We start from the raw sequence: 26,622 nt of genomic DNA, 5'->3' as shown, positions 1-26,622 counted from the left end.
CCCTTCCAGAAAAGCAAGAAAGTTGGTTTCCCTCGTCATTGTGCCCTTTCTGAAACCAAGGCCTGGAATGGGAACGCTCTGATTCATCTCACTCTAACCACATGGCCTCTTCTCCCTCAAACACACACACACACACACACACACACACACACGCACACACGTGAACATCAGCCTTCTCAAAGCCCAGCTCATGCTGGAATTGGTAGCCAATCCTAGTACTCAGGAAGCTGAGGCAATAGGATCTTGAGTTCAAGACCAGCGTGGGCAACAGCAAGAGACCCTTTCTCAAAAAGAAAATGTACTCTTTACATGACTTAGGTCATTGTAACCCCTCTGTGCATCACCTTTATACTAACGATATTTTTTTTTTAAGAGGCTCTGTCTCAAAAAACAAAACACAAAACAAACCTTCACTGTCAGGGACCCATTGGAGAGTCAACTCATCTGGGAAGGAGCACAAACCCCATCCTTGTGTCTTCTGTGCTTTGGGGGCCCAGGGACTGAGAGCTGAGTTGTGAGCCCAACAGAGGTTGGGTTCCGAGAGAGAGAGAGAGAAGTTAAATGATCACATTGTCTCTGAAGTACAATGCAGGAAGGGAGGAAGAGAGACCTACAGACAGAGAGGGAGGGAGGAGAGAGGGAGAGGAGAGAAGCGTGTGTCTGATGACTGGAGGGTGAGGAAAGGGGATAAGTGACTGGCCCTCTCTGGGTTTCTCCACAACCTCCAAAGGCTGCCACAGACCAGGGCCCAGGGCCTGATTGAAAACTCCTGCAACAAATACTCAATTGCAGTTGACTGTGGGGGGGAAGCGCCCAGGCTGGGAAGGAAGGTGCCCAGGGTTCCGAAAGGATTGGTTGCTTGTTAAAGTAGGTCTCCAAATGCTTGGGGATGGATGGTTCAGGTGTGGAAGTGGGGGGGGGGGAGTGGAGATGGAGGGGTCCCCGGGTCCCAGAAGAAAGGCGGGGTTTACATTTCAAGCCCCAGGAGACAGGGGGGTCTCCCCCCCACACCCACACCCACAGTCCCCCAGAATGGGCGATTGAGGGGAGTCCTCTCTGCGGGGAGGCTGCTATTCTAGGAGATGGACCGGTGCACCGCGGTTTCCTGGACAGAGGCAGGTGCCTGCCCGGGAGACTGGACCCCAGAAGCGGCTGGTGCCCCAAGGCCGTCGTCGTCGTCGGGGGGAGGAGCGGTGGGGAGGGCCGTGGCCGCCGCGCGCCCCGGCCCAGGTGGCAGAGGGGCCGGGATTGGCCCGGAGCCAGGGCGGCGGCGCGCCCCTCCCCGCGGGCCTCCCACTTCCTCCGCAGGCGCCGCGGCTGTCAGGGCGCCGCCACCGCCGGAGGAGGCCGGAGGAGGCCGGAGGAGGCTGCTGCGCCCGCCGCGCCCCGCGCCCCGCGCCCCGCGCTGCCTGCGCTCCGGTGCCGCTCCGCGCCGACGCCCCGCCATGGACCTGCCCCGGGGCCTCGTGCTGGCCGGGGTGCTCAGCCTGTGTCCAGGTGCGTGTTCCCCTCGGGGTCCCCGTCGGGTCCCCCTGGGGTCCCCCTCGCGTCGCCCGGCGTCTCGCACCCAGATCCTGCCGCGGGGGCGCCGCGGCGCGCTTTCGGGGAAAGTTCATGGGGAGCCTGGGTTTCCCCCGCCCCGCACCCCTGGGAACCGTGCGCCCCCCCCCCACCCCTGCGCCCCAGGTTCCGCGCGGGAGGGAGGCGCGGCGTGGACTCCGGGCCGGGACTTTGGGGAGAGTTGCGGAGAGTCGAGGTGGAGAGTTGGGGGGGCACCGCGGCGCGCTGGGCTGGGGAAGGGAAGGGGGCCGGCCCGGCCCGGAGGACGGAGAGCCCAGCTCGGCGGTCGGGGACCCCGGAGAAGGACGGGGCGGCGCCCCCAGCCCGCTCGGAATGACGCGCCCCGCGCCGCCTAATGCGCTCCAGGTGTTGGGGGGCGCGGCCGGAGCGGGCGCCCTGCCTCGCGCCGACCTCCCCGCGCCCCGACCTCTTTCCGGGGCGCCCAGCCCCGGAGCCTCCCTGACCTCTTTCCCGGGCGGGGGCTCCGTCCGGCCCGACCCCAGCTATTCCCGGGGCGCGCAGCCCGTGCCGCCGGGCCGTGGCTCCGTCCCTGGGCGCGCTCCCAGCCTAGCCGTGGTCACCACGGGAGAAGACGGAGAGCCCCCAGCTCAGCCGCTCTGGGCAGCCCTTGGGAAGCATGGGGAACCCTCGCCCCCGCGGCCCCCAGTCTCTGGCGTGCAGTTGGGGACCTCCCGCGGGCCAGTGGGGTTCAGTCAGACCCCAGAAGCTGGCACGGGCGGTTTGCGCCTGCAGAAGGCCAGGCAAGCGCTCCCACCAGGCTAGCAAAGCCCCGCAGATGCGTGGGGACAGAAGGGGGAGACGACTTCTGGAACAGTCCTCAGTTCTCTAGAGGCCTGGCCTCAGGAAGAGATGCTTCATGGTCCCAGACCCCAAAATGGTATGGTTTCTTTGCAAGGGGTGTGGATCTGGGTGAAAAGATCCAAAAAAAAAAACCCTTGAGATGCCTCCCTGCTAAGGCGACTGCAGGTGGGACTTGAAATTCAATAAATCTCAGAGCCTTTTATTTTATAGCAACGTACACATCAATGCCAGCTAACATCACCTGCCACATGGCCCTTGCCAAAGAAATAAACCGATTCCCCAGCCCTGCCTTAGAGGCTGGGGGCGGGGACAGGCAGTTCGGCCTCAGCAAGCTGAGAGCAAAGGGTTTGGGCTTCCGATTCTGGCTCACTGACCACCACTGTACAGCTGCCCAACCCTTAGGCAACCTCACCTGCAGGTGTGCTCCAACTGGGACTGCAAGGAGGATCTTGAGCTCCTGGAGTTGTTGGGATAATTAGGGGAGGGAAGAGCTAATTCCCACTGGTATACAATCAATGGCAGGTGTGTGTGTGTGTGTGTGTGCGCACGCGCGCGCGCGCACGTGTGTTCATGCTGGTGATACTGGAGCTTGAACTCAGGGCCCCACACTCTTGCTTGGCTTTTTGCTCAAGGCTAGCTAGCCCTGTACCCCTTGAGCCACACCCCTTATGGCTTTCGGCTGGTTACTTGGAGATAAGAGCCTTGCAGACTTTTCCTGTGTGGGCTGGCTTGGAACCATGATTCTCAGATCTGAGACGCCGTCTAAGTAAGTAGCTAGGATGATAGGCATGGGCTATTAGCCCCCAGCTCAGACAATGGCACTTAATATTGGTGATTCCCAGGGAAATCAAGGGTGAAAACTGGCACGGAAGGACTTGGGATTTGTGACTCAGAACTCCCTCTGTATGGAGAAAAGCCACTCTGGTCAGTTTGGGTTCTTGAAATGTGGGGCTCATTAACCGCGTAGATCAGTGTTGGAACGAGAGCTTCTGCCTGCCTAACCGAGGAGCTGGGGTCGGGAAGTTTGCTGCAGGCTGGGCCCCACCCGTGCCTGAGGACAAGGCTGGGGGGGGGCGGGGGGGGGGGACAAATGGTGACCCTGTTCAGAGAGGAGGAGGAGGAGGAGGAGGAGGAGGAGGAGGAGGAGGAGGAGGAGGAGGAGGAGGAGGAGGAGGAGGAGGAGGAGGAGGAGGAGGAGGAGGAGGAGGAGGAGGAAGAGGAAGAGGAGGAGGAGGCAAGGTTCTGAGTGCCATGGATGTAAAGACGGAAGGCTCAGTGCCCATTGTCCGGCTTGGGAGAGCAGAAGAGGCAGCTTGGCCTTGTCTCCTTGCTCGCCCTCTCTCTGTCCACCCTCTGGGAGCTCCTTGTCCAAGACCCTCGTCCACTAGGAACTGAGGAGCCTCTGACTACCTTCACACCACACAGGCCCTGGGACACCCCCTCTTTGCTTACCTGCCCCCACTGGGGAATCCCCAAAGGCGAGATGAGAACCACTGTCTCCCCACCTTTCCCAGCCCACCCCCCCCAAGGACTTGCTCTGTGTCACCCTCTACTCTTGTCCTCTCTGACCCTCCCTCCCTCCTTCTCCTCCTCCCAATAGCAGGTAGCCCCCCTTCATCCTCACCCCCACCAAACCACCCACCCCCCTTCTTCCTCACTCTACCACGCTGCCCCCGCCCCCATCCTCCCCCCGATGCCCCCTGTTGCTTAGGGAAAAGCCCATACTGGCTGAGCTTGGCTCTTGCGTGCGGGAAGGAGTTCCTTCGGGGGATTCAAGAAACTTTTCTTTCCGCAGTGCTGTGTTCAGGGAATTTTTGTCTCACCTCAGGCTTTCAAGATCTTCCTTTCAGAGTCAGAGATGATCGTTGTAGTACAGGAGAGATTGTCATGCTGTGGGTTCTAACACCTCTCCAAAGTGACACCTTGGGTGGGGCTGGGAATGTGGCCTAGTGGAAGAGCGCTCGCCTCGTACACGTGAAGCCCTGGGTTCGGTTCCTCAGCACCACATATATAGAAAACGGCCAGAAGTGGCGCTGTGGCTCAGGTGGCAGAGTGCTAGCCTTGAGCAAAAAGAAGCCAGGGACAGTGCTCAGGCCTGAGTACAAGGCCCAGGACTGGCAAAAAAAAAAATCACAGCAGAGGTGTCTGCTGTGTGATTGCCACATGAGTGGCTCCTCCAAGATCATGCCAATAATAGAGGCAGCGCCAGGGTCCGAGGGCCCCCGAAGCCACTGCATTAACCCACCATGCCTTCTTTAGAAGCGGGGCCTGGAAGGCATCAAAGGACAGGAAGGCGCTACCTTGCGAAGGTGCCTTGTGACTCTAGGGGCCATGAGATCAGGGTGTGAGGGCCCCCAGGACAGCCTAGAACCTTCCCTGCACACTCAGCTAGGAAGACACGACTCCATCCATGTAAGATGTTGGCTTGGTGAGAGGCCGTCCTCACCGTGTCTGAGGGCCAGAGACCTGCTGCCTCCCCGTCCTAACTCAGGGCCAGCGGGGCTCTGCCACCTTCCCCCTACGTGCCCAATCCCCGCAAGGGCTCCTATTCAACCTCGGGGGTCCGGGCTGGGCAGTCCTTTCCTCCCCGCCTTGCCTGTTCCTTCCCGCTCCCCTAATCCAAGCCTGCTCCGAGCTCTGACCCTCGTCAGTTCCTAACGGGTTCATTTGTGCCGGATGGCACTCATGAGGGACTTGGGGTGTCCTGCCCAAATGGGTTTGCGTTCTTTAACTGGGCTGAGGCTTGAGCAAAAGCAATAAAGGTCTGCAAGCTGAGCTCTAGGCACCAGGGCTGGCCAGGAACTGGGTGAGAGACCCTATGAGGCGGAGGAACCAGCCTGTGGCTTGGGCGCTGCTGCTCTACAGCTCAGGAGGTCTTGGGTACCCGGGGGGGGGGCGGGGGGCAAGCTGGGCAGGTTGCTGTGGCAACGCGCTCCCGATTTCAAACAGGATGACACAGAGGGGAAGGGCTCCTGACTGCAGCTGGGGCTGGCAGCTTTCTTCCCACAATAGCATCACCCAGATGAGCCAGACCCACCAGAAACCCCCCCCTCCCTGCGGCTTTCCAGGGCCGGGCCTCAGGAAGGCCAAGGGGGAAAATCCATGAAATCAGGGGGCTGCTTTTCACTACCTGCAGAGGGCGCTCCTGTGGGCTCGTCTTAGGAGAAGCCACAGGTGCTGTTGAGGTGAAGAAACGGAGCCTCTGAAAGGTTGAGTGGTCTCCTGTGATTCCCCCAGGACCCTGGGGCCAGGGGCCAGGTCTTCCAGCCAACGTGACTGCGGAACCTAATTTGCTACATTCGTCAGGGAAACATGGTACCGTAGAGAATCCTTGATGTAAAGGAATGAAGTTCCCCTGGCAGGTTTTCTCCGTCGGAGGCAGGCGCGTCGGGCAGGGCCATCCAGATTGTTCTCTGTAGACGTCGAGGCTGTCCCTGATTTCACCCACCTCCTCCTCCCAGGCCTCGCACCCTCTTCCTGGAAAAAAAAAAAAAAAGCCACAAAAGCGGTTTCCATTTCCTTTCTTCCTCCTGGAGCTTGTCATTCCCCACTCGGGGGCCCTTGGTAGTGGGAATTACGAAGCCCCATACGCAATGTATAGACTTGACTCCTCTCAGATTATTCCTGCCACGTAACACACACACACACACACACACCTACACCTGTAGGACCAGCTAAGTCATCTGCAGGTCCCAGCACAAAGAGACACTGTGAGGCCTCTTGTTTAAAAATGATCGACACTTTCAAGATGGCCAGAGCAGAGCCCAAATGCAGAGCCTTTTTGACTAGGCCCCTTAAGGGCACCAGGCAGCCACACACACACACACACACACCCAAGGCCTGCCACTCCACAAAGAAGACACCATACCACGAGCCTTCTTTGTTCCGTCTGTCCAGACTGTCAACAGTCATCCACAGAAGGCTAGAACATTCTGGGTTGTCCCACGGCCCCCTGAAGCCCTTGATGGCTCCCAGAGTGAGCCCGGATTCTAATAAAGCCATCCCGACCCTGGGTGGCTGGCCCTGGCCAGTACTTAGCACTCTCCACTAGCAGGATTGCATACACAGGTACCTCAGAGCCCTGCGGAGCAGCCCCCCTTCCCGAGGATACCCACCACCCTCTGCTGGCCTCCTCCATCCTCCCCTCTTCTCTTGGCCACATCCTGCTTGCTTCCAAGACTTCGCATGGCCTCCCCGCAAGCTGTACCCGGTGCCCTAGGCCAGAGCTGGGGCCCGTCTGGCCCAGGTGCTCCGACAGTGGGTTCAAGAAGCTTTTATATTTGGCAGGAGAGGACAGACTTTTGAACAAATAGCTATCATACAAGGGAAGCGTTAATAAGGGCTCTCAGCCAGATACGAGAGAGGACTCCGGAGTTGGAGATGTAAGAGACAGGTTACCTGATGTAAGGACGGACCCGGCACCCCGCAAGGCTAGGTAGCGGGGACGGCGTGTTGGATCGGCAGGCCCTGGCTGCGTGCCGTAGAAAACGGGACAGCGGCCACGCCCCCTGGCAACTAGGGCATCTGGACGGAGTGATTGGGAGCCATTGGGGATGTACAAGGGAGGGGAGGGTTGGACCACACAGGTGAGCAGTGGCGGATGAAAGTTGAGACGTCTGCTTGCGGGGTGGCCCACGCAGGAGGCAGCCAGAACGTCGGGTGAAGGCGGGGGAGGAAGAGGATGGAGGCCAGGCGAGAGGAGGGGTTTCACAGGGTTGGATGGCCAGAGAGAGGAGTAAAGGAGCGAGAGGATGAAGGCCAGCAGCACGGATCCACAAAAACCATGAAGGTCAAGGGGGCTCTGGGGGGGCGTGGGGGGGAGGGGGGCCTCCGCTTGTGGGTGGTAGGTGAAGGGCACCCTGGCCAGGTAGCTGCTGGCTGCCAGCTTGGACGCCCCTCAGTCAGACTGGACTGGGAGCCGGTGGGCCTCCGCGGCGCAGAGCCTCTGTCCTCCGTCCCCTCCATTCCCCTCCAGGCCCTCAAGCGGTGACTCATTCCCCAAACTTAAAAAGAACTCGGATTCTGGTTTTAAAGAGCAGAAGAAGCCATCCAGAGGGCCCGGCCAGACCACAAGCCAAACATCAGCTGTGGAATGTGCTGAGGCCAGCCAGGAGCGGCAGCGCGGGCCGGGGGCGCGGCCAGAGGCCCTGCCGGTTACCCTGGACGCGGCCAGATCCGCGCCGCAGTCTCCGCGCCCCCCACCCCTCTTCTTTTCACTTCTGGTTTTCGGGTGGTTCATGGGAGATGACAGTCTCCCGCGGAATGTCCTGCCCAGGCTGGTTTCTAACCGTGACCCTCCGATCTCAGCCTCCCGAGTAGCTAGGAGCCCGGCTCCCCCTTTCTTCCCGGTGTGGACCAGCCATTCTCCCTGTCCCTGAACCCCACAGCCTGGTCCCCGGTCATCCTTGGTCTGAAGGCTTGGGTTTCTCCTCAGGAACCCCTGCTCCTTGGGCCGAGACTGGGAGGCAGGCAGGGGCTAGGGCCTGGATGCTGCTTAGAAGGTGTCCTGCCTCCGCCCTTGACCCTGGGGCTCTTCCCTCCCCTGGCCAGAGGAAGGCTGGGGAATATAGGTCGGATCGTGTCACGTCCCTCCTCTGCTCCAAACCCTCCCCACTGAGTCAGAAGCCCCGTGGAATCTGGCTCCTGGGCCTTGGTGACCTCATCCCCGCCACCCCCCCCCCCCCGGGGCCTCGGCACCGCGCCTCGGATATGCCAAGCACGGCCGGCCTGGCGCGTGCTGCTCTGGCAGCTTCCGTCACTCCGCCTCCAGCACCCCTCCCCAAAGGCCCGCCTGATCGCCAACACCCAGCACTTCCAGACATCTCCCTTGCTTTGTCTCTGAGGCACCAAGCGTTCCCTAGCCTTACCTAGCTCGCCGATTCATTACGGTGGATCGCCGGTGCCGTCTCTGGGGAGCAGAACAACAAGCTGCTCGCCTTGCCTGAGTTTTCTGGAGGCACGGGTGGGCCGGCAGGACGGGCAGCAGAGGGGAAGGGTCTCCTCGGCCATCGGGAGGGGTGAGCGGGTCCCCAGCAGGCAGCCCAGTGGCTTCCCGGCCACTCCTCAGGAGGAGACCCGGAAAGGCCTGGTTGTTACACGGTGGGCATGTTTCCTGGTGACTCATATACACACCATCTACCACAGAGCAGGGCCAAGGAGGAGCTGGGAGTGCCCAGAGAAGAGGATGGGGCTGAACAAAGACCAATCCAGGAGAAGTAGGCTTCGGGCTTCCAGAAAGCTCTCCCAGGCTGCTGCCAAGAATTGCCACGTGGGCTGGGGATATGGCCTAGTGGCAAGAGTGCCTGCCTCAGATACACGAGGCCCTAGGTTCGATTCCCCAGCACCACATATACAGAAAACGGCCAGAAGCGGCGCTGTGGCTCAAGTGGCAGAGTGCTAGCCTTGAGCGGGAAGAAGCCAGGGACAGTGCTCAGGCCCTGAGTCCAAGGCCCAGGACTGGCAAAAAAAAAAAAAAAAAAAGAATTGCCACGTGGCCCTGGGCTTCTCCATCTCTTCTGATCCGCTGACCTCTCCGTCTTTGCCTCGCTCTCTTACGGTGTCCTCTTCCCCTGGGTGTGGGGGGCGCCATCTTTTCCTTCCCCTGCCCCTTTCTAAGCTTGATGGCGCCTTGGGCAGTTCCTGCGCCCCTGTGCCCTCTCTTCTTCAGGTAGGAAAACAACAGCAAGCTAATGGTGCAGAGGCCTCTTGGTGGTTGAATGTGAGACTCGTTCTTACCCACGTCTCTCGGTTATGCCTCGTGGAGGCTGTTTGAAAGCGGCCGTAACTTGGCCTGGCTCTGAATGTGACAAGGACCAACAGTGAGATGTCTCAAGATTTCCACCTAGCAGCTTTGGGAATGAGTGTTTGGCCTACACGTTTCTGGAAGTCCCCCCGGTGCTATGCGTCCTTGCTTCTATGAACGCTTCCTGAGCCAGAACATAGGCTCTGATCGTGAAGGCTGTTGAGAAAAAGGTTGCCAGTGGAGGCTATTTCAAAACCGTTTCCCAGTGCCTGATTAGCCCTCCTCCCTCACTGGTCCCGGACCTCAGGAGCCCCTGGGGGGCCCAGCACCAAGTGATCGCCTCTCATCCCTCCGGAGACAGGAGCCCGCGCACCCCACAAGGCAGCCCTTGGCTTCCTAACCGTAGAGACAGAGTCTTCACCGAGCCCTTGACTTGGAAGTCAACAACCGAGATCGCTTTCTAGAAACTGCCCTGCATGGAACACCGAAAGCCCCTTGTGCGTGACCCTTGGGAACCAAAACACTCTGGCCCCCAAGGTTCTCCATGGATACCAAGCGCAGCCAGTGGTGTCTGAGGGATGGAGCCAGTTCGGCTCCGGCTCCGGAGTTGCCCGGGTGGGTGTGGGTGTGCCCGCCGCAGGGCGGGCCTGCACTGGCAGGCACGGGCGGGAAGGCTCCGTTGGAAGGGCATGGCGGTCAGGCCCGGTTCTCTGGGGCCTCCTCGCCCCGCTTCCTCTCCTCCAGGGGAAAGCCCTGCCGCAAATTGCATGTCTCGAGCCGTGTCTTCTCTTCCTTTGCCCAGACGCTCCCTGGGCGGAGGCTAATCTTGGATGCACGGGGCTCTTGATCCCCACACGCAAGATGAGGAGCTGGGAAACCAAAACCACACGGTCCCAGCGCTTCGAGCCGGTTAGTGTGTCAGGAAAAGGAGGAACTCGCGCGGGCAGCCCAGTTCCCTTTGAAACGGCCCGTGGCCGGGTGTGGGACCACCGCGTCGGCACGGTGGACATCGGTGGACGCGGACAGCGCCCCCCTGCGGCTGGGCAGTGCGGTGACCCAGAAGTGGGAGCGGAGGAGAAAGAGCAAACGTAGATACAGATTTCTCTAAACCTTCCACCAAGAGTTAGACATGAGGGCATCCGTCCGGGTGACATGTCTGCGTAGGGATACTAGCGGCCAGGGAGAAGAAGAAATTGGCCCAACGTTGCAACGCAAGCTAGAAGCCATGCTGAGGTTAGAAGAGGGCTTGGGAGGCCCAGTTCCATGCTTTCCTTCCCTCCCTGAAGTTCCATATCTCATCTGTACCCTTCATGCCCGCAGCCGCTAGAACTCTCCTTTCTTTCTTTCTTTTCCAGTCTTGGGGCTTGGACTCAAGGCCTGGGCACTGACCCTGGGCTTCCTTTACTCAAGGCTACCCTCTACCACTTGAGCCACGGCACCACTTGTGGCTTTTTCCTGTGTATGCGGTAGTGAGGATTCGAACCCAGGCCTTCATGCACGCTAGGCTCCTTAGCGCTCTACCGCTAAGCCACCTCCTCAGCCCTTCTCCATTTATGTTTGGTTCTCTCCTTCTCTTTCACCCATGTGTCTTGGTAACCCATCGTGTGCTCAGCATTGTTCTAGATGCTGAAGGTCAAGTTAGGGGACAACCAGATATGGTCCCTGCCAGGGGCCAGCTCTTCGGGATGTGTGACCGTTGCTCCCGGCTCTCTGATTGGAGCTGAATTCTCCTGACCCTCGCACACGCACGTGGGTCAGCTTCAAGCCGCCAACAAGGTGCTCTGAGGAGAAATAAGGAAGAGGACCTGGGGGAGGGGGCAAGGGCTGTGGCCCAGGCTGGTTCACAGAGATCCCGGGGGGTGGCACTGGAACCAGAGGTGGAGAGGCACCTGCTGTGTGTGGAAGAACGTTCAAGACAGAGGAACCCGCGCAAAGGCCTTCCCCGGGCGAGGAGACATGGAGACAAATAAACCCGCGAGGGAAAACCCTTTGAGGTTTTTGTTTGTGTGAAGCTACCCAGAGGCAGGAGGTTGATTATAGGGGGCTGGGCTCTATCCGGGGTCTCGGGAGCCTGGGTCTCTTCGAGGTGAGTGACAGGAGGCAGAGACCGGCATTCAGTCTGAGCCTGACGTAGCGAGCTTCCACAGGTCACGCCAGAGGCGTGGCTCACGTGGTAGAGCACCCGCCCGGCAATCCAGGCAGGACTCTTTGAGTCTTGAGGAAGCTCTCTTTGGATCCCTTCCCCGACTTAAGAGAAAAGGACAAATGGTGACCGAAACTGACGGACTCCCAAGCAAAAAGGGCTGCTGGGGAGCCGGCGCTCGCTCCTTCCTTTCCTCTCCCCACCGCGAGACGATGCCTTCCAGCCCAGCCTGCTTGAGCTCTCCTTTCCCACGGAAGACACCCCCGGCCCTGAGCCCGGCCTTTCACCGGGCGCCATCAGCCATCAGCAGAGGCCGTTCCTTCCTCTCCGCTCCATTCCCGCCTCTGTCCTTGCTGGGTGCTGTGCGGGGCGTTTTGGGAAAGCCACGGGTCCGGGTCTGTCGAGACGGGGTCCAGCCTTGCTTCTTCCACTGCGAGAAGGACCAGGAAGGTTAGTGGCGGGATGGTCACCGGGTAAAGCAGGGTCTGGCTGCTGAGTGGGTCAGAACAACCCCTTCGCTCCCAGGAGCTGGGTGTAATATTCTCGGGGGGGGGGGGAGCCCTTTTCTGAGCCCTAGAACGCACGGCTTAGCCTTGCCCTGGCCACTGGCTCTGCGGCCTGCCCCACGCACTTTTGGAAGCCAGAGGGGCCTCATGGGGAGTCCTGAGGACCCCCCGCCTGCCTGCCCTCCATCTCACGGAGGGTTTAGCCGCACCGTCGAGCTCTGGGGCTAGGCTGGGCTTTCCATGGAAAGATGACCACATTGGCTGCCCACCAAGGTCTCCATCTTTCCCATGCCTGATGGGTCTAAAAGCCCCAGGCTGGGAAGGAAGCCCTGCCCCCCCCCCAGCCCCACCCCCCACACCCCCAGATCTCCAAAGCGACTTCCATTAAAGCCGAGGGCTGGGTCCGGAAAATGCAGGCGGGAGATGATGGGTTGCTTTAAGCCTTTCCTTTGGCTGGGGAATGCAAAATATTATCATTTTTGCCTGGAGATTTCCCTTCCCAAGTGTATTTGGCTCTGGCCACAGTAAGATGAGTCTGCATTCCTCCCGCTCCCCCCGCCACCCCCCTCCCCCCCCGCCTCCAATTCTTAATTGTTGTGGAGACTCAAGACAGATGCTCTGGTGCTGACAAGTGGAAGTCGGCTGCATCTTGCCCAAGGCAGCCTTCTGCCATGGGCCGCGCCGAAACCTCTCTCACTTTACAGTCAGAGAAGTGAGACCAGAGAGGCATCGAGACTCTCCCTGGACACGCAGTCAGTGATAAGGCTGAGATTCGAATTCAGGTCACCCCATTCCTGCCCAAACTCCTCTGGGCTTCCCTAGAGGCTCCCGTTGGCTGCCACAAGCCAGGCGTGCCCACCACCTCCTGCGGAAGCTATAGCACGAGACCCTACACAGGCTGACCGAGGAGAAGGGCCCTAGGATGGCATACGCAAGGAGCGGTGTAAGTACTGCTAAGCCCCCTGGCTCTCTGATAGGCTCAGGACAGGCCCAGCCCTACCTGACGTGGAGATTTCTTATAAGGTCTTGAGAAGGTGCCATTGGGCTAGTACCCTAGAAACCACGAGTCCCCACAGACCCTGCCTCCCCTCCTCCTCCTCGTGTCTTGGTTGGTCTTTCTCCCTGATAATCCTTCATTTGTGGGCTAGGCTGTATTAGTTAGCTGTCATAACTGGGTGGCTCTATGGAGAACTGGCTGGATGACTCCATAGACAATGGCTGGTGGCTGTACAGACAATGGCTGGTGGCTCTGTAGAGAATGAAGACGCTGCTCTGTAGCAAACTTTGAGCCCCAAGTGACCATTGTGAACTTGATGTTCAGGCTCTGGTTCCTTCTTGGGTCCAACGGATCCTTTTTTTAAAAACTCAGATAAGATTCCTGAGAAAGGCCAGCAGCTGAGGGAAGGTTGGCCCTGGTCCACAGTGTGGATCGTACCCCCTCCCCCCCCCGCCCCCAGCCGTGAGCTGGCCAGCCAGCATCCAGTTCCTGTGCACCCAGCCCGTTCAGTCCCGTCAAAGACAACTTTTGCTTTGTGGTTTTTTTTTTTGGTATTTAGGGGCGGTCGGTCCCCGAGGAGAGCATAGTCTCTGAGCATGAGATGCAGCCACCGTCAGAGAAAGCTAGAGGGTCGTTTTAAGGAAATCCCTTCTCTGGTTGGTTTGGTCTGGGCAGACGCAGATGCCCGCTTTTAGCTTAATGTTCCTTCCTGTGGGCAGCATCATGCCCTTTGCCCCCTGGGGAGGCTGGGGTGGGAGGGGGTGGGGGGCAGAGTCCCACGAGAGGACACCCCACTGACCCCAGGGGGCTTCACGATGTGGCCTCCTGCCTGAGACGGGGAGGAGGCTGTGTGCTCTGAAGAGCATCTTCCTTTCCCCCAGGAGGTCCTTCAACAACATTCCAAGCTATGTGGCCACGTTCCCCGATAAGGGGACCCTTGCCGAGTCGTTTTGTGGGGGCAAGTTTCTTTCAGCCTCCCGGTAGTATGATGAGGTCTGTCAGGAGTGAGAGCTCACCGAGGGGGTGTACCCTCAGCGGTGGGGACGCAGAAGCGTGTCCGAAGGATGGGACAGCGGGGTTCTCTTCTCCCCCTTTTCCTCCACGAGGGAGGGAGCGTCCGCTTTCTGGAGAGGCCAAGTACAGCAGAGGCACTTAGGGGACGCTGTGGTGTCACCAATGTCCTCCCTGTGACAAGCAGCTATGTGGCGTGCTTGCCCTGAGGGCGAGCGGAGTGGAGTGGGGGGGGGTGGGGGGGGCAGGCGTGGAAGGGGAGGCCCTGTGGGCTCGCCCGGAGGCCCTTCTGTGTCTGCAGGGAGGCGGGGCCCATTCGCAGGAGCAGCCTGGGGGCCAAGACACCTGCGGAGGATGGGCCTGGGGGGGGGGGAACGGGGATGTCGGCCTGTGATTTGCACGTGTGCGTGCATGTGGGTGCCCGCATGCCGGAGACACCCGGTGGAGAAACGAGTCCCCGGGGAGGCCTCCGGGGACCGAGTGCTGACCCCCCCCCACCCGTGACCCGCCGAGCCTCTGACAGGCCCCCACGCCGGGAAGTGCAGCATCATCATCGGCCCAGTGCCGTGGGGATCGGCGACGGCAGACGAAGGTGGTCCCGGGGGCCCAGGGTGCCGCCCGCCCGTCTTAGTCTGTTCCCGTCGCCCTCACAAAGCGCGAGGGGCCGGTGGTTTACAGAGAAAAAGAGGTTCGTCAGCTCCCAGTTCTGAGGTGCGAGCACGGGGGGCCAATGGCCGCTTGGCTCGCAGGGATAGCGTGAGGCGGCAGGAGCTCGTGCAGCCGTTCGTGAACAGGAGGCAAAACAGGGAGGCTGGAGGCCAAGGCCCAAGGACCTGGGGTCTCTCTCTCTCTCTCTCTCTCTCTCTCTCTCTCTGTACCTGATTCTGAAGAGGCCATCGGGCGGCGCCTCGGGCCTGGAGTCTCTTCGCTGGCCATTGAGCAGAGATGGGACGAGGGGAAGGAAAAGTAAGAGGGGACCAAGGAAGCACAGCTGTACAGCTGTGGGGGGGGGAGCTCATCCTTTTCCCTTCACACCAGGAAGTCCAGGTTAGGAAGGTGGCTCGGTGGTAGAGTGCTTGCCGATTGTGCACGAAGCCCCGGGTGCGATTCCTTGGGACCGCATGAACAAAATAGTAAATAAATGAATAAAATTAATTTTTTTTTAAAAAAAGAAAGAGGAAGAATGAAAAAGCAGAAGCCACGAGAGATGTATTTTATGAAAGAAAGGGGGGAAAAAAAGGAAGAGAAAACGGAGCCTGGCCGTTCCTCCGCCCTCCTGACTCTCCTGTGCTTCCTCCCCCAGGGTTCACAGCCGCCTTCAACATGGACACCAGGAAGCCCCGGGTCATCCCCGGCTCCAGAGCCGCCTTCTTCGGCTACACGGTGCAGCAGCACGACATCAGCGGCAGGAAGTGGTGAGTGACAGCCGCCTTCCCGCCCTCTCCCGGACCGTGGGCGCTTCCCGGTCCCGCCCTCCTTCCCCGGGCTGCTCCAGCCGCTCCTCACCCAGCTGCTCTGCTCTCCCGGGACCTGTGTCCCAGCGTCCCCTGCCCCAGCGTCCCCCGCCCCGGCATCCCCTGCCCCAGCATCCCCTGCCCCAGCATCCCGTCCCAGCATCCCCTGCCCCAGAATCCCGTCCCAGCATCCCCTGTCCCGGCATCCCCCGCCCCGGCATCCCCTGCCCCAGCATCCCGTCCCAGCATCCCCTGCCCCGGCATCCCCTGCCCCAGCATCCCCTGCCCCAGCATCCCGTCCCAGCATCCCATCCCAGCATCCCCTGCCCCAGCATCCCCCGTCCCGGCATCCCCCGCCCCGGCATCCCCTGCCCCAGCATCCCGTCCCAGCATCCCCTGCCCCAGCATCCCGTCCCCGGCATCCCCTGCCCCGGCATCCCGTCCCCGGCATCCCATCCCAGCATCCCCTGCCCCAGCATCCCCTGCCCCAGCATCCCCTGCCCCAGCATCCCCCGCCCCGGCATCCCCTGCCCCGGCATCCCCTGCCCCAGCATCCCCTGCCCCAGCATCCCATCCCCGGCATCCCATCCCCGGCATCCCCTGCCCCGGCATCCCCTGTCCCGGCATCCCCTGCCCCAGCATCCCATCCCAGCATCCCATCCCAGCATCCGCTGTCCCAGCATCCCCTGCCCCAGCATCCCATCCCAGCATCCCATCCCAGCATCCCCTGCCCCAGCATCCCCTGTCCCAGCATCCCATCCCAGCATCCCCTGCCCCAGCATCCCCTGTCCCAGCATCCCATCCCAGCATCCCCTGCCCCGGCGTCCCCTGCCCCGGCGTCCCCTATCCCAGCATCCCATCCCAGCATCCCCTCTCCCAGCATCCCCTGCCCCAGCGTCCCCGTCCCAGCGTCCCCTGTCCCAGCGTCCCCTGCCCCAGCGTCCCCGTCCCAGCGTCCCCTGTCCCAGCGTCCCCTGCCCCAGCGTCCCCTGTCCCAGCGTCCCCTGTCCCAGCATCCCCTGTCCCAGCATCCCTTGCCCCAGTATCCCCTGCCCCAGCATCCCTTGCCCCCGCATCCCCCGTCCCAGCAGGCGGCAGGCCGGTGTGCCCTGCCTGTGATGACGGGAGCCCCAGCGTTTCGTCTCCCGGGCCTGCCATCCTCTCCGCGCCTTCTCTGGGTCGTGTGACCGGGGGCAGCACGGGCCACCTCCCTTCCGCCCCCCCAGGACTCGGCGACCCCCACCCCTCCCGTCCTGCACGGCTGTGGGCGTATCCGTGCCTTGCTCGATGGCAACAAGGCAGCAGCAGATAGCGAGGGGGACCCCGGGACCCTCCCGAGGGGCGGGGGGGTAAAGCACCCGCCTCTGGTTTTTAAACGACCGTGGCAGCCCCTCTCACCACAGGATCCGCTCCTGAGCGAACGTGTTTAATAAACGCCCCAAGTTGTGCAGCCATCGGCACAAGTCAGCCTTAGAGTGTTTCCACCACCTCGGGCAGGCCTCGCACACGCGGGCTGCTGTTTCCTATTCTCCTTTATTCCGCTCCAGCTGTCGGAAGGGAAGGCCTCCCCACCTCATGCTTCTAGAAGCTCAGCCTTCCCCAAAGCCCTCCTCGTGAGCGCTGGAGATAGAGGTCCCCCACCCGCCTCTGCCCGGCCTGCCCCGCTCCTTTGCCTTCTCTCTCTGGGGCTTCTGGCCCATCGCCCTGCTTCTGGGGTGCAGCCCGGGAGCCCGTTCACACGGGCTTTCCTCTGCCTCGCTGCCTTCCCTGCTTCAGCCCTACCGTGCCGGCCAAATCCGCCAGTTCCCCTCTGCCTTGGCCTCCTTCCTCCTTTTCCTCCCTTCAGCCTCCCCCTCTTCCTGCTTCATTTGATTTAGTATTGCTCTGTTGAGCTATGGCTTGCAATCAAGTTACCTTTACAATAAAGCGTAGATAGTGCGCGACTCAAGGAACAGTGATGTATTTCTACGCCTGGGGGAATCAGCTCCCAGAGCAAGATCTAAAACCAGGCCCCTCGGCAGGGAAGTTCCAGTGTTTTGTAATTGGACATTAGCACCCATGCACTTATTTGTTCTTTTTTTTTTTTTCTCTTCCACTCCTGGGCCTTGAACTCAGGGCCTGAGCACTGTCCCTGGCTTCTTTTTGCTCAAGGCTAGCACTCTGCCACTTGAGCTACAGCGCCACTTCCGGCCTTTTCTGTGTATGTGGTGCTGAGGAATCGAACCCAGGGCTTCATGCATGCCAGGCAAGCGCTCTACCACTAGGCCACCTTCCCAGTCCTCTGTGACTCTTCTTTGTATTATTAAGGCGGTTAATTACACTGGTTGATTGAGTGGTTTTGTCATTTCCTTTGGGGCTTTTTGTTTTGTTTTGCATTTCGTTTTTATTTTAGTAGAAATGACTTTGTCTTCCTGAGGTAGCCCCAGCTGTCCCCCGGTTCTCGGGAATTCGGCTCCTACGCCAGTTCCTAAACGAGAGACGCTAGTTTCATGGGAGATCTTGGGCAACAGGGGTTGTGGGGTGGTGGCTTTAACAACTTTCTTACGTGTTGGCATCGTAATCGCTCAAACCTCATGAAACGTGCGGCGTATTGCTCTCACTTTCGCTGCCCTCAGTCGAGCGTAAGATTTCTACCCGTGTCTTTAAGAGTAGCATAGCAGCATCTGGAATTTTCTTTGTGGGAAGGTTTTTTGTTTTTTTTTAACCATGGATTCAACCCCTTAAAGATTTCCTCCTATTCGGATTTCCTGTTGTTTTTGCGTTTGGTTTTGAGCCCTTCTTGGTCGTGTGAAGGGTTAAGGCTTAACTGGAGCCGATGTTTCCAAGATACAATTTATTTGGCGCACGTATTTGTTTCCTGGGCATCTGTTGTAAGTTTCGCCAGGATCTGCAGCGCTCTGGTGTGAAGAAGGCATGGTTTCCCTCTCGAGTCATTCACAGACTTCTCCAGGAGGCTTGAAGTCATCTCCCAACCATTCAAGGCCAAAAGGTGACACGGCAGCGACCACGGTCGTCTTGGGGAGGCCACTTTCCCCACGAGATCTTTCTAGATCTGTCTCCTACCCCGGGGCGGCCTTTTGCTCCCCAGGCCTGGCCAGCGGCACACGTCTCCTGCACGCGCCCCGTGCCGAGGGCTCGGGTGCCCCGCGGGACGCTCACTCCGCCCGCCCGCAGCCCGAGCGCACCGGCCGGCACATCCTTAGGACAGACATCTCAGCCAAAGGCCCAAAGGAGGAAGCGTGGCCTGGGGGGGGGGGGGGTCTCGGGGCGTCAGAGAAGAGGCGCACTGGAACGGTGCCTGCCCCCCCACCACCCCCAGCTCCGTGATCCATCCACAGCCCCCCAGCCTCATGATGGACAGCCCTCCTCCCCGACCAGCCCCATGAAGGAGAGACCTTGGTCCCGGACTCGCCCTTCCTTCTGGCACGTTCTACCTACCGGCCCCTCTCTCGGGCAGAACTCACACGGGCGGGCGGCATCGTCTAGACAGGAGTCTGTGTTTCTGAAAGAGCCCCTGGAAGTCCAGTGAGGTGACAGGGTAGCCCCGGGGGCCCGGAGGGCATCGGGGTGAGGAGCCCCACTCCTCACCAGTCTGGGAGCGTTGGGGTGTCGAGGACACAGGACCCCGGGCGGAGGCCTCACCAGGGAGGCTCCAAACATCTTGAACTATTTCTCACACATTTGGGTTTCAGCAGCCATCCTAGATTTGTGGCACGAAAGAGCAGAGAGAAAACAAATTCCTGTGCAGCGGAGTGTTCTCTGCCCCGGCCCTTTAAGCCCTCGAGGATTTTCAGAGAAAGTCCATGCACAGGACTCCCTTTTGCCCTCAGGGAGCAGCAGCTCCACCTTCGTGGGGGGCTGAGAAGAGACGGAGCTGGGCCTAGCAGCCTCCAGCTGTCCACGAAGCTCTCTGCCCCTGGAGGGAGCCCAGCTCAGCCTTCTGCCTCTTCTGGGCCTGGGCGAGCGGGCCTCCATGCAGGGAGCCCACAGGGCTTGTGGGCCTTAAGAACACGAAGGCAAGCCAGGCACCGGTGGCTCACGCCTGTCACCCTAGCTACTCAGGAGGCTGAGCTCTGAGGCTCGAGGTTCAAAGCCAGCCAAGGCAGGAAAGCCCGTGAGACTCGTATCTCCATTTAACCACCAGAAAACCGGAAGTGGTGTTGTGGCTGAAAGCGGTAGAGCGCTAGCCTTGAGCTGGAACAGTGCGCAGGCCTAGAGTTCAAGCCCCATGGCTGACCAAAGGAAAAGACCATGAAGGCAGGCTGAAGGGCCTGGGTGCGGGTTCAGGGACGAGAGGCCTGCCCCCGTTATGTGCGGGGCGCTGAGATTCCAGGAGAGGTCGTAGTGTCGGATCCACTGCCGTGAGCTCTTCTTAGGGCTGGGGCATAGAGCAGGAGCAGCTGCCCTGGGGCTGGCTACGAACCCCGGGCCTTCGACCGCCGTGGGGGCCTCTCCTCCGGCCTCACACTGGCATGGGAGCAGGGCTAGGACTTCTGCACGGATCCCTGTACCTGGTGCAGCCCAGCTGGAAGAGAGGTGCGGGTCCATGACATGCAATCACAACAGAGGGGTCTGAGGGGAACACACGGAGGATGGGAGGGATGGGGGGGAATCCATTTCCAGCATAGAGAGAGGGGATAGTGGAGGGGGAGGAGCCTAGAATGGGACGCAGAAACCCTGCCCAGCTGGAGGAGAGGTGCAGAGGGTGAGCTCCAGTCCTGGCCACAGGGTGGCGCCATGCCCGAGGTCTGTATCCGGAGACAGTCGGGAGGTTTGGGTGAGTGGTCCGCCAGACTTGGGCCTGAGGAGGGGCCTGAGGACCGTGATCATCACACAGTTCCAGGCAGTAGTAGTAGCAGTGCCAAGGTCCCAAGGCAGGAACCAGTGTGGCTGGAGCAGAGTTCACGAGGACGGGAACCAAGGGAGTCAAGGCTGGAGGTCTGAGAGGACGGAGGGTGACGGACATATCTCTGACTGGGGAGATGGTGGGGTGCTTATCACAGAGGCAAAACCCTAGCAATGGGATGGGATGCAGGCCTTAGGGCAACCAAGAACTTTTGAAGGATACAAACAAGGGTCTCCCGGGTGCTGGTGATGGGTCTGTCATCTCAGAAAGTCTAAAGTAGGAAGACTGTGGAAGCAAGGCCTTATAACCAGCGGGAAAACAGGGCCGGAGGCGTGGCTCAAATGATAGCGTACACACCCAGCAAGTGCTAAACCCCAGTGCTGGAGAGAGAGACAGAGAGAGAATGGAGAAAGGCTCTCTGTTGCAGGGCAGAATAGCGGATCCTGCCCAGAGCTGTCCCCCTTGGTGACAGTCCTTGGGAGCAGGCTTGGGCCTTGCTAGCTGTGGCGAGCGCCCGCTCCACGCTCCCCGCCCAGCCCCCCACCCACTGCCTGAGAGCCAGGGAGAGAAACTGGGCTGGCAGGCAGCGCTGGCCGCAGGCCCCAAGGCCAGGCCCCCGGGCGGACCCCGGAGGAAACGCAGGACGGGAGCCTCCGAGAGAGCTAGAGCCAGCCCGACGGCCAGCCTGGCTGGGGGAGGAAGGGGGTGCTGGGAGCCTCGGTCCCTCAGAATCACAGGCGGTGTTGGGGGTGGGGAACCCAGATCTCAGCTGCCACCTGCCAGCAATGCCCAGGACGTTCTTTTTTTTTTTTTTCTTTAAACACCAAAGCACAGCAAAGCCCCTGGATTGGAGAGCAGGACGCAGGTAACTCCGACTGGGCGGCCAAGATGGAGCCTGCCCGGGGGGGGGGGGGGGGGGGCGAGCGCCAGGAGGCAGGGGGCCAAGCGCTGCGTGCTTTCTGGGTAAGAAGACGTACACGCCGGGTAGCAGAAACACGGCAAAGAAGGCCTCCTGGTTGCTCACTTCCAAGAAAGAGAACAAATTAAGTTTGGGTAAGATCAGGGGAGCCAGGAGGACTTGCCAAGTCAGCGCTTTGTGCACCCCGCCTCGGCCCAGCCCCCTGCGGCCTGTCTGTGGCTTGCATTCATTCTGTAACTCCGCTACCTCCGAAGTGCAGCCTCCCCCCCACCCCGCCCCCGGGGAGGGGGGGGCGGGAGGAGAGGCCTCACGTGAGGAGAGGAGCCGACCCGGAGCTGTGATTTCCACAAGCTGCCCGGCTCCATCTTGAGAGCAGATTGCTATGAATTCCCTGCATTTGTTTCCACGCTGGTCCTCTCAGCTCTCGGTTAGCTGCAAGTTCTGAGACCGCAGATCATAGACCCGACTGTACCAACCAAACACGGACACCCTCGTTTTCTTGTCGTGGTTCTGTATTTCACCTTACAGAGACTAAACCGTCTCCAGAGCTTCATGGTACTCGACGTTTAAACATAACCTAAGGTAGGGGCTGGGAATATGGTTTAGTGGTAGAGAGCTTGCCTTGCATGCATGAAGCCCTGGGTTCGATTCCTCTGCACCACATACGCAGAACAAGCCAGAAGTAGTGCTGTGGCTCAAGTGATAGAATGCTAGCCTTGAGTACAAAAGCTCAGGGACAGCGCCCAGGCCCTGAGTTCAAGTCCCAGGACCAGCAAAATAATAATAATAATCTAGGAGCTCAGGGCCCTCGTATCCATCTGCCCATGCCTCACAGACGCCGAGAGAGACAACTCCATTGCACTTTCTCGGTCTTTTTCCGGTACTGAAGCGTGAACTCAGGGCTTGGAGCTTGCTGGCCAAGCGCTGTACGGCGTGAGCCCTGTTCTTCAGTCCCTCTGTCTTTCGCTCACTTCCCGGATAGTCTCCTGCGGTTGAACCATGCCTTTGAGCCCTGATTCTTCCCCTTCCGCCTTCTGGGTAGCTGGGGTGACAGGCTTGGGGCAACATGTCCTGCTTGTTTGTGACGACAAGGCCTCCCTGACGTTGCTCCCACGAGGCCTTCGACCCACCCACCCACCACCCTCCTCTCCTCTCCACCTCCTACGTAATGGGATTACAGAAAGTGCACCACCATGGCTGGCCTATTCTCTTGCTCTAAAGGCTTCTTGGCTCTTTATCTGCAGTCACCGGGATGGACACTGGGGGGCGCAAGGTGGCGGCCAGGCAGGGGCTTCCCATGGCTGTTGCCGTTGATACAGCCTGTGCGTCTGTTCAGTTAGATTATGCACCCCGGGAGACAGAACTTGTGGAATGAAGCGTGCGGAGCAGCCATTCCTGGGTGGCGAGAACGCACAATTAGAACGGCCAGTGTGCTACGAGCGCATCCCTTTCTCACTAGTCTCTTTTGGTTTTTTTTTTTTTTTTTTTTTTGGCCAGTCCTAGGCCGTGAACTCAGGGCCTGAGCACCGTCCCCGGCTTCTTCTTGCTCAAGGCTAGCACTCTGCCACTTGAGCCACAGCGCCACTTCTGGACGTTTTCTGTATATGTGGAGCTGAGGAATCGAACCCAGGGCCTCATGTATACGAGGCAAGCGCTCTTGCCACTAGGCCATATCCCCAGCCCCTCTTTTGTTTTGATTTTTTTCTTTTAATCGTTCTTACGAAGGTGATGTGCAGAGGGGTGACAGTTACAACCGTCAGGTAAAGAGGACATTTCTTTTTGGACAGTGTCACCCCTTCCCTCTTCCTCTCCCCGTTTTTCCCTCCCATCTGCACACACAAGTTGCGGAGTTCATTCTAAACACAGTGTCTAATGAGTGCCACTGCTCCATTTGCTTCCCTTTTGTCCCTCCATTTCTCTGCCGCCGCCTCTTACACTCCCAAAGACGGGTAAACAAACGAGACACCGAGAAGACAACAACAAAGAACAATCCTCTCGTTTCCATCCCCTTCTCACGGATCTGAGCTGTGACCCGTCCGTCCCTGCTTCCCCCACCCCCGTCCCTGGTCCCCCCCCCACAAGCCTTGGGTGGACTCTCCCTTCTAACGTCCCCCCACGTTCCCCCCCCATGCCTTTCCTCCCCTCCCTCCTCCTCTCGTCCACACGGTTGTGTTCTTTTCTTGGGCGCTGGATTGAGGGTCTTCTCCTGAGCCCGGAAGAGAATGGCTGGGCTTCCGTTTAGGTTTTTGTTTTGTCGGACAAAAGGGCCGGCCGAGGCTTTAACACGTGGCGGGGCTGTGTACGCGGCGGCGTGGCGTGTGTGTTGGCCCGCGATGTCGGGTAATGATCACCTGTGGGAGATGAGGTGGGGTAGGAAGTCAGGAGACGGGCCCCAGGCCCAGGCCCCTTAGAGGGCGGCTGCCAAGACTGGGGTCCCGCAGGGCTGTGGCTGAAACGCCTGCCATCAGGACCCCATCCACCGAGGCTGTCAGCCCACACTCCCCCCCCGCCCCCCGCCGCCCCACCACCCCGGGAGGAACGCTGGGAGCCCACAGCTGGTGACACACACACACACACACACACACACACACACACACACACGGCTACAGCAGGGCCAGTGTGCAAGAGTGTGGCGTTTCCCCGGTCCTGGGCTGCCCACACCAGAAGACATGGGGTACCCAGCCACCAAGAGGCCCTGCAGGCCTGGAGCTGCTGATGGCTATATAAGGCCAAGGCCACAGGGGGGTAGCAGGGGCTGCCAGACCCCAGCAGCACTTTAGCCGCTTCGGGTGGTGACGTGGGCCTCCCCCCCACACCCCCCCATACCCCCCGCGCCTGGGCAGCTGGCCCCTCCATGCAAGCCTGCCTCATGCCTTCCAAACCTCAAGCCCGCCAGACACACACACACACACCACGTCCAGACCTCGGTGTCTGGACTAGCCTCCCTTCCCGGGAGAGCCGTCGCACTGAGGCCCAAACCCTTCACAAACTGGGGCTCCCGCAACCCTTTTCTTGGGGGGGGGGTCCTCCATTTCTGCACCTTCCAATGGGGGACAGGAGCTCAACCCTCAAGAGAAATGGGGGGTCAGGATCATGGAGACGGGGTGCTGGGGTTGGTCTTCGTTCTTAAAGCAGGCCGAAGCCTGGAGGCTCGGTGAGACGGGAAGTCGATAAGCCCTGGGAAATCGACCCTGGAAAAAAAACCCTTTTCGCCAAGATGGCCCCGAAAGCCAGGAAGGGAGCCCTCGCCCATCCTAAAGCCCGAGCCAAGGAAAAGGCTTGGAAGGCCAAGAAGGCAGTGCTGAAAGGAGTCCACAGCCACAAAAAGAAGAAGACACAGCACACGCGCGCGTGCACGGTGGGTGTCAAGGCCAGCAAGCCTCGCATCAAGCAGGCGGTGAAGAAGCCCTGTGACCTTGATGTGGCTAAGGTCAACACCCTGACCGGACCTGGTGGAGAGAAGTCGGCTCCTGATTAGACCTTCGATGTTGCCAACAAAATTGAAGTCGTCTAAGCTGAGCCCAGCTGGCTAATTGTAAATATGCGGGGTTTTCCCCCACCAAAAAGAAGAAGAAGGCTGAAGCCCAGTCTTGTTGTAAATCCGGGGGTCACGGTGACTTAGCTGATTGTCTGCCCGCTTGTTCTATCTCGGCATCACCCCGACATCTGGGGTAGCAGCCGCCAGCCTCGGGCACAGCTCACGCAGACAGGGCCACTTCTGCTTCCCGGGGACGGCTGTCATCCGTGGCTTCGCACCGTAGCTCCGGGGGCGAGGCAGGGCAGGGTGGCGGACCCCACGTCACAGCCAGGAACGGCAAGCCGTGGACACTCGCACAGCCTCCCAAGGCGACGCACAAGCTGCTGACCGCACCAGCATGGTGACCTACCTCCAGGAGCCCCAACCCCGGGGTCTCTTCAGTGACCCTGAGACCCCACAGCCCCACCCAATGGAGTTGGTGGGTGCCCACCCTGGTCAAGCTCATGGGTAAGGGAGGGTGCTTCTGGAGGGCGGAGAGGAGAGGACAGGCAGGGAGGAAGTTTCTAGAGGGTGAACGTGCGAACGACCCCAGGAAGATCTGGTCACCCATCCAGTGGACCTCGAAATTCAGAGCCGCCGGGAGAGCGAGCTCGGAGCCCCGGCTTTCTTCCCTGCTCCTCTCCCCCCCCCCCCCCCCACGCTTGCCTTCCCTTCCGCTCCTTTCTCGCTCGGAATGGAGCCGCCGGGACCACAGCATCGCGCGTGGAGTTGAGCGGCCAAGAGTCACGTCGTCTAGACAAACAGACTTTATGGGTCCAATTAATTCCTGCCAGTCACAGGCCGGCATGCCTAATAAGGGGCTATATTTAGACCCTGTCATTACGGGGCTCCCGAGGGAGCGACCTCAGCTCCGATTTCACAGACACTTCATTTCAGACCGAGCCCTGTCATCCCTGCTTCAGTCTCGGCTTCAGGCGGCCAGGGCAGGGCAGGGCAGGGGCGGGTGGTTGAACCAGGAGAAGCCTCAGTAGCCACCTAGGCCTGAAGCCAGCTCCCCTCAACCATCCTAGGTCAGGGGTGGAGGGGGGGGGGCTTCTGCTCTGGCCCGTGTGACCCCCCCACCCCCACCCCGGGGTGGGCAGCTGCTAGAAGGGCAGGGCTTAGCGGGTTCCCAGCTGGCTGGCTCTCTCCCATCCCGTGCCCCAATCCCAGTGTTTGTCTTTCCAATGCAGGCCTGGAGGTCTGCAGGGCTGTCTGGATATGGGGGGGGGGGGGGGCGGGAACCCACCCAGGTAATCCAGAACCATTTCAACTCCATCTCCAGCGACCCATTCTCCACCCAAGGTCACAAAGGCTCAAGAGGGAGCCCCAGCCCAGCCTGGCCACTCTTAGTGGGCTTAGTGGCCCCCAAGCTGAGACCCCACTGTGGAACCTGCACCTCTTGGCAGGCCCTCCCCCCCCCCCCCCGCCATGAGCCCGTGAGGACCCTGGCCTAGGCGTCTCCCCTCCCCCAGCATCTGTTGCAGGGCCCGGGTGCAGAGCCCAGCACGCTAAGATTCCCGCACGACTGACAACCCCCCGGACCTGAGATCAAGGGGGGATCTGTGGGGCCACCCCTCCGGGTCCCCTCCACACTGCCCAGCCCGCCCACCCTCCGGCAGGACGGTGCACCCCCTCACTGTCCTCCTCCTCCTCCTCCTCCTCACAGGCTGGTTGTGGGTGCCCCGCTGGAGACCAACGGCCACCAGAAGACGGGAGACGTGTACAAGTGTCCCGTGACCCAGGGGAACTGCACCAAGCTCAACCTGGGTGAGTGGCTGCCGACCTCGTCACAGCCAGGCTGGCGGCACGGGGTACCGGGGTACCGGGGTACGGCGGAGGCTCCGCTCACCATGGCCCGGCTCCTCCCAGCCGCCCTGTCGCGTGACAGGACGCAGGACGCACCGCCCCGTGTGCACGCACATGGAGGCACTGGAGGCACTGGAGGCCCCGGGCAAGGCCTTGCCCCTCCCAGAGGCCCTCGTCAGGTGGTCTGCTTCTTGCCTGAGGGAGAGACGTTCTCGGGGACCCTGCGTGAGCTTGGCAGATGAGCAGGGGTTCCCAAAGAGTAAGCCCCAGACAGTGCGGAGTGATGGGAGGCTGAA

General features: G+C 60.4%; 1 protein-coding gene across 1 annotated transcript in view; it reads left to right on the top strand.

Moving 5' to 3' along the window:
• The first annotated feature begins 1,452 nt into the window (after window positions 1-1,452).
• Itga11 (integrin subunit alpha 11) overlaps window positions 1,453-26,622 on the top strand; it is a 49,575-nt gene continuing 24,405 nt past the window's right edge. The window contains exons 1-3 of the mRNA XM_048329681.1: window positions 1,453-1,497; window positions 15,085-15,196; window positions 26,187-26,287. Of these exons, the coding sequence (XP_048185638.1) occupies window positions 15,105-15,196; window positions 26,187-26,287 (193 nt within the window). The 5' untranslated portion in view covers window positions 1,453-1,497; window positions 15,085-15,104. The remainder of the gene's footprint in view (window positions 1,498-15,084; window positions 15,197-26,186; window positions 26,288-26,622) is intronic.

The sequence above is a fragment of the Perognathus longimembris genome, chromosome 20, assembly GCF_023159225.1.
Source record: "Perognathus longimembris pacificus isolate PPM17 chromosome 20, ASM2315922v1, whole genome shotgun sequence".
Classification (NCBI taxonomy): Eukaryota; Metazoa; Chordata; class Mammalia; order Rodentia; family Heteromyidae; genus Perognathus; species Perognathus longimembris.
The sequence above is the reverse complement of the archived record's forward strand: the minus strand, read 5'-3'. Positions and strand labels throughout refer to the sequence as shown.